This window comes from Phytophthora parasitica, assembly GCF_000247585.1.
Source record: "Phytophthora parasitica INRA-310 unplaced genomic scaffold supercont2.11, whole genome shotgun sequence".
Classification (NCBI taxonomy): domain Eukaryota; phylum Oomycota; class Peronosporomycetes; order Peronosporales; family Peronosporaceae; genus Phytophthora; species Phytophthora nicotianae.
This window is the reverse complement of record NW_008648997.1, coordinates 378126-384321: the sequence shown is the minus strand read 5'-3', so window position 1 is coordinate 384321 and position 6196 is coordinate 378126. Positions and strand designations below refer to the sequence as shown.

Sequence of the window (6196 nt, the reverse complement as noted above, 5' to 3'; positions counted from 1 at the left end):
TTGGTGGTTAGGAATCATATAGGATAGTGCAGGGTTGAATTAGTTCTGGTTGAAGGCAACTAGAACATGAGTAAGCGGTTTAACATTAACCACTGTTTTGGTTTCACTAGTAGTATTTTGTGCACGAGTCCTAACGGTCTCATTTTTTTTCGTGGCCGACCCGAAAACGACCAGGCCATCGGTGACCCAATGTGATTTCTTCCGGGCAACGACTTCGTGACGGACATCTGTACGGATGTATAGGACGCTTCCGCACCCGACTCGAGTGCACGATATCATGGCGGACTCGAGTCCGAGACTGGAATTCGTTTGGTTCCAAATAGCGGCAGTTACAGAATAGCATTAGTCGCGAGATAGCCAGCCTCACAAGGTCTCCGACGTGGTCATGTGATTTTGTGTGGGTGAGCTCCAGTCGTAAAGCCATGCCAAATCCTCTACAGGATGTGAGCTACATGCGACCACGTGTTTACAAAATCTCGACACGAATTTGAAATTTCATGGGAGCTCTCGAGAATCATCATGCATCAGCTCCTTTGAACCTTGTGCTGATGTAGTGTGGGCGAGAGGGCAAGTTAGTCCCTTGACCATAGCATTGAGCGTCAATGGCTAACACAACACTCTCTGTAGGATAATGCGATCATTTGTGTAAATACACTGATTTCCATTGCAAACTTGATGCTAGAGCTTCTGGGATCCAATCTCGAACGCTCTCCTCTCGTGGGCGAGAGTCGGCTCTCACCATGAGACTGGTCCCCACTACAGTGGTAAACGTGGCCAGCGACATCAGGTTCGTTCCTTGTCGGACTTTATCTTGAAATCAAAATTTCGCTATGTGGGATTGTAGTATATCAGTAGAAGAAGCCTCTAGAACCGCTGAGCACCGAATGGTGATGGAAGCACTCGGTGGGCCGAAGAAGAATGGACACATATATGTAGGATTCTAGGTTTTGTACGGAATAACGTATTATTGGGTAATTAGTATAATGACTATTATTGCTTAGTGTTTGCCTGCAAAATAATTTTAAATTGTATTTTTCATGCCTTCGCACTACCATCCTTGGTACATACACATGTAATCGAGGTATCGGTGTGGCCTAATTGAACTATACTCAGCAAAGTGATACGACGTAGACAGCTTTTGGCTTGACTCCGTGCTTGGTTAGAGCTTATGTGGTGTTGAATATAAGTCACTAAAAGGTTCATAACAGATTGTACCACCATGATCTTTGAGTAGAAACCTGTGTTTATTAGCTTCGACTACACTTTACTTAGGTGGTCATCATTTTATTAATACGAACTGGCGGAAATCTTCTACTTGGTCAGTAACTGGCTTTGAGATCTATTGGAGTGTCAACAGGGGTTGTTATGGTTGGAATGTTTGAATATTTGACCTACCAATCAAGTCGAACTTTAACGTTTTAACCGTGAGTGCCTCAGGGAGTATAGAAAAGCGAATTGGTGTACTCTTATTGGCTGAGTTTTGAAGGGCACTGAGTTCTGGAGTCTTCCCTTCCTATTATGTTTGACCATTTCCCCAGTAGTTTAATGATGCAGGTATCATGGCAGTTTGTAGGGACCGCGTTAGGCACCATTCGTTCTACTGTAGCAATAGCTAGTGGCAAGTTTCCTTGCGCTAGTGTGACGCCACGATGGTGAGCATCGCGCGCTACATGCATGTGATATCCTTGCGGTCAATCACATCAAACCTGCTAACGTGATTTTCGACGAACCCTATCAAACCTACATATCTTTGCCAAACCTTCCTGGGTTTTTTTTTTTGGTAAGGTTCGACTTGAAAAGGACGGGGCGGGTAAGTTTGATCTGATTGGCTGCTGAAGCATACCTTCTAACCGTGAAGACGCCACCGATAGGAATTGAGGTCGATGTGTTGAATTTGCAAAACGGCCGTCATGATCAGCTTCGAGATTCGAGTGATGTGAGATGTGAGCGATCATTTGGTCGAGTACACAAGAGTATCGACTGCATATTAGAATGAAATGTTTGCACACTGACACCTGAGTTAAATCATACTTGCGCCATGGAATTCTACCTTATTTACATGTACTGTACTGAGGATCATCTGCATTTAACTTCTTCAATAGTTTTGAACAAGATCGATGGTCTATCTGCACAGGTATATTAGTAACTTTGATGCAAATGTACTGTGTTTCACGCTGCAGACCAATCCATTATCTCTGAAAGTTACCTTGCTGGTCACAATGTGCCAAGCAATTGATACAATCAGTGATGTCGTGCTACTGTGCATTATCCCGTGCTGTACTACTAGTACTACTGCTATAATGTACAGCACGGGACCATGCACTAGTAGCACTGGCCACGTTTACCACTGTAGTGGGGACCAGTCTCATGGTGAGAGCCGACTCTCGCCCACGAGAGGAGAGCGTTCGAGATTGGATCCCAGAAGCTCTAGCATCAAGTTTGCAATGGAAATCAGTGTATTTACACAAATGATCGCATTATCCTACAGAGAGTGTTGTGTTAGCCATTGACGCTCAATGCTATGGTCAAGGGACTAACTTGCCCTCTCGCCCACACTACATCAGCACAAGGTTCAAAGGAGCTGATGCATGATGATTCTCGAGAGCTCCCATGAAATTTCAAATTCGTGTCGAGATTTTGTAAACACGTGGTCGCATGTAGCTCACATCCTGTAGAGGATTTGGCATGGCTTTACGACTGGAGCTCACCCACACAAAATCACATGACCACGTCGGAGACCTTGTGAGGCTGGCTATCTCGCGACTAATGCTATTCTGTAACTGCCGCTATTTGGAACCAAACGAATTCCAGTCTCGGACTCGAGTCCGCCATGATATCGTGCACTCGAGTCGGGTGCGGAAGCGTCCTATACATCCGTACAGATGTCCGTCACGAAGTCGTTGCCCGGAAGAAATCACATTGGGTCACCGATGGCCTGGTCGTTTTCGGGTCGGCCACGAAAAAAAATGAGACCGTTAGGACTCGTGCACAAAATACTACTAGTGAAACCAAAACAGTGGTTAATGTTAAACCGCTTACTCATGTTCTAGTTGCCTTCAACCAGAACTAATTCAACCCTGCACTATCCTATATGATTCCTAACCACCAAGGGATAAATTAAACTGTGTTGGAACTAACTCCGTTTTGTCAAATTAACTGAAAGCATAATACATGTAGTGTGGGAAGGGGGGAGTTCTTTTTCTAGCTCTTAATTAGCGTACTATTAGTAGTGTATTTCTTCATATGCTAGCCGAGCGCATGCATATTTTTAGTGCATAATGCCTCCCTTCTGCTCGCCGATGGCTCGCTGCACTACTCGCATGGTTGGCTGGTAATTTGCGCCGAGGAGAGCTCTTCGGTCCCAGGTTGCACCAGGTGCCGTTTTGGGCCGCCCATCTACCCCGTAATCGTGATGCATCATAATCAGCCGCGTGATCTTGTGTCTTCGTAAACTCGTCTGCGTCAACCGCCACCGTTGTCAGAGAGCTCTGCCCACACCCGAATGTTAGGTTTGCCCGCTTGCAAAGTAAGCACAAAAAACGATGCGTTGCATTTCGCATGTATCTTCGACAGGATTCAATTCGAGATGTGAGCGTTCGGTTTGACCAGTAATTCGTCTTGTTCAGGTTCATTCTCCAATTTGCGCGTCGAGCCCCAGATCGCCTCTGTTTACGATCTATTATGCGGCTGAGTACCATCCTGCTGACTGTTACAGTCGCTGCCCTCGCTAGCGCGAGCGGTGCTGCCACGACCGATCTCTCCAAGACCGCTTCTATCAAACTTGAACACTCGTCTGTTGCCGCTCAAGCGAATATCAATGTCCACCGACGTTTGAGAAAGCATGATAGCCAACTCGATCGGCGTCCAGACAGCGAGGAGAGAGCAGGCTTTGGGACCTGGCTGTCAGAGACTCTGTCGAAGTTTAAGAACTTTTTAAACAACGTTGACGAAGTGGACGACAAGATAGCGCAGATGCTCAAGGGTAAAACCCTAGAAGAAGGCGAGGCAATCCAGAACAAAATTATAGATGACACGTTGACCCTGTTTCAAGGGATGGAGAAGCAGGGGATCAATCCGCAAAATCTTGTAAATCACCGCGAGTTCAAGAAGTTATCGAAAGAGGAAGCTGTAAACCTCACGGAGATGTTTAATGCGTATTGGAAGACTTTCAACGGCAAAACAAATGTCTGAAAGACTCGTGTAAGCTCGTGAAAGGAGGTCGCGTGGGGTGAAGAATGAGAAAGAAGCGTAACTAGACATAACGGTAGAGCAGGTGCTATTGTGTAATTTGCCCTCGGATTTCATTTCTTTATTGATTCTACGTTTTCATATAGGGTTTGGCTGAGAGCATGAAATGTGCACTCTGCAGCACTTGTTCTTACCTGGGTCCGAAGGTTTTCGAGTAATAAAGGGCAAAGAGCCAAGTAATCCTTAAATTCGCACGCGCTGAATCTGCACGCATAGTGGCGTGGCTCGCGCATTGTCAGGTTTTTGATTGGCGTTCTGTTGACCACCAAGATCCTAACTAACCCCGTGATAGACAATACTTTCTTGAAACCCCTACGTACTCTAAATTACTCGGTCAATTCCCGATACGAACTTTAAATTACTCGGATTCCATATTTTTCTGCACAAAAAAATCATTACTCGTTTTCGGCTTTTATTATCCGGCTTTTCCTTGATCTTAGGTTCTAACTCAATTTTTTTTTTTTTTTGGTAAACCTTCCAATCCTGCCTACCAGCAGACTGAGACCTGATAGTTCGGCATGAGGATGGCTACTTATACGGAAAACGCCGTGCAAAACTGTCGATTAGTATGAAAAAGCAATGAAAAATGGTAGTATAAAAAAAGCGAGTAGTAATCATGCCATGCAATAATGCACAATAGAAGTTGTGCGTTATTGTACTACAGCTTCTCTAAGCTTTAAAAATCAGTGTATCCTTCGATGCAAAGTGTATATTACAACAAATAGTGTAGGAAAAAAAATACTCGACTGATATAAAATTGAGTAAATCACCCTTGACGCGCGTTTTAATTCAATTGCTTTCAATCATGACGACGTGTCGTTTTTATTAATAGCCTAAAAGGAAGACCCTCCAGCACGTCAGTGCTTCGAATCCGTACATATAGTGTTCCAGGATAGCACGAATACCTTAGGCACTGTACCACTGCCTAGAATGACTGCGACTCCACATTATCCTGGAGAGCAATAGGTCTTATTTATGCTGAATCGGGTATTTGTTGTCCTCGTTGCACCAAATTGGGCAAGTCAGCATCTTGAACGTTTTCATGGTCACTCCAGACGGCTAAAGCGATGTACTGAGCAACTCCAGCTACTGTACGATGCAGTCCTTCAAACAGAGCAATAGTTTTTAAGGAGAGTTTTGTTTAACACTAATCTACTCACTTTGGCATTTGCCTCCAACTTAATAATCTCCAAACCAACCTGTTAACAGCCGCAACTACGATTGTAACTGGAACATCAGATCCGGAACGCCAAATACGAAACGCTGCAGACCACCAAGAAAGGCGATGTCCTCCTGGGAAGTGGAACTACTTTCACGGGGAGTATAACATGCGCATGACCTTGGCTACAAAGGAGCGTTTGGCGCATGTGCAAGTGGTCAAGCCCGAGAACGAGATCATGGAGGTGTGGCTCGTCAACGACGCGAAGGCGCTCAGCATCATTGCTCATCAGGCCTCGATCGCTTGCACATCACACGCTCTAGGTGGAGACTAGAAGTAGCTTCCTGGGAAAGTATCGGTTTGTTTGTCAGCCGCCCACTACCAAATAAACGGCACTTTAGTACACGTTAGCGGTGAATGTGATAAAAGCTAAAACAGCCCACACTAAGCTTTTTTACTTGAAATTTCCGAATGTGGATAGCATTTATGTGGTAGTTAAAAACATTTGAGGGTGATAAACATGGCGGCATTCGCGTTCAATTGCGAAGGGGGACATTTTATTTTATGTATGTGTATTAACGCGATTTTGACGTTTTTCACTCGCGCTGTACATTGGAGTGTCAAGGAAACTCAAAAGCGATTTGAGGTCGATGTGGTGAATTTGCAAGGACGGTTGTCATGATCGGCTTCGAGATTCGAGCAAAGAGATGTGAGCGACCAGTTTGGTCGAGTACAAAAGCATCGACTACATCTAAATTAAGTTTGCACACCCGACACCGAAATCACTTT

The 6196-nt window shown here is 44.9% G+C and overlaps 2 protein-coding genes across 2 annotated transcripts; both read left to right on the top strand.

Annotated features, from left to right (window-relative positions):
• Nucleotides 1-3681: 3681 nt before the first annotated feature.
• On the top strand, nucleotides 3682-4191 carry PPTG_07112 (hypothetical protein; the record flags this gene model as incomplete). The annotated part of the gene is made up of 1 exon (XM_008901273.1): nucleotides 3682-4191. The coding sequence occupies one exon, from the start codon at nucleotides 3682-3684 to the stop codon at nucleotides 4189-4191; it is 510 nt and encodes a 169-aa protein (XP_008899521.1).
• Nucleotides 4192-5576: 1385 nt separating this feature from the next.
• PPTG_22026 (hypothetical protein) lies at nucleotides 5577-5741 on the top strand (the record flags this gene model as incomplete). Its single annotated transcript, XM_008901633.1, has 1 exon — nucleotides 5577-5741. The coding sequence occupies one exon, from the start codon at nucleotides 5577-5579 to the stop codon at nucleotides 5739-5741; it is 165 nt and encodes a 54-aa protein (XP_008899881.1).
• Between the last annotated feature and the right edge of the window lie 455 nt (nucleotides 5742-6196).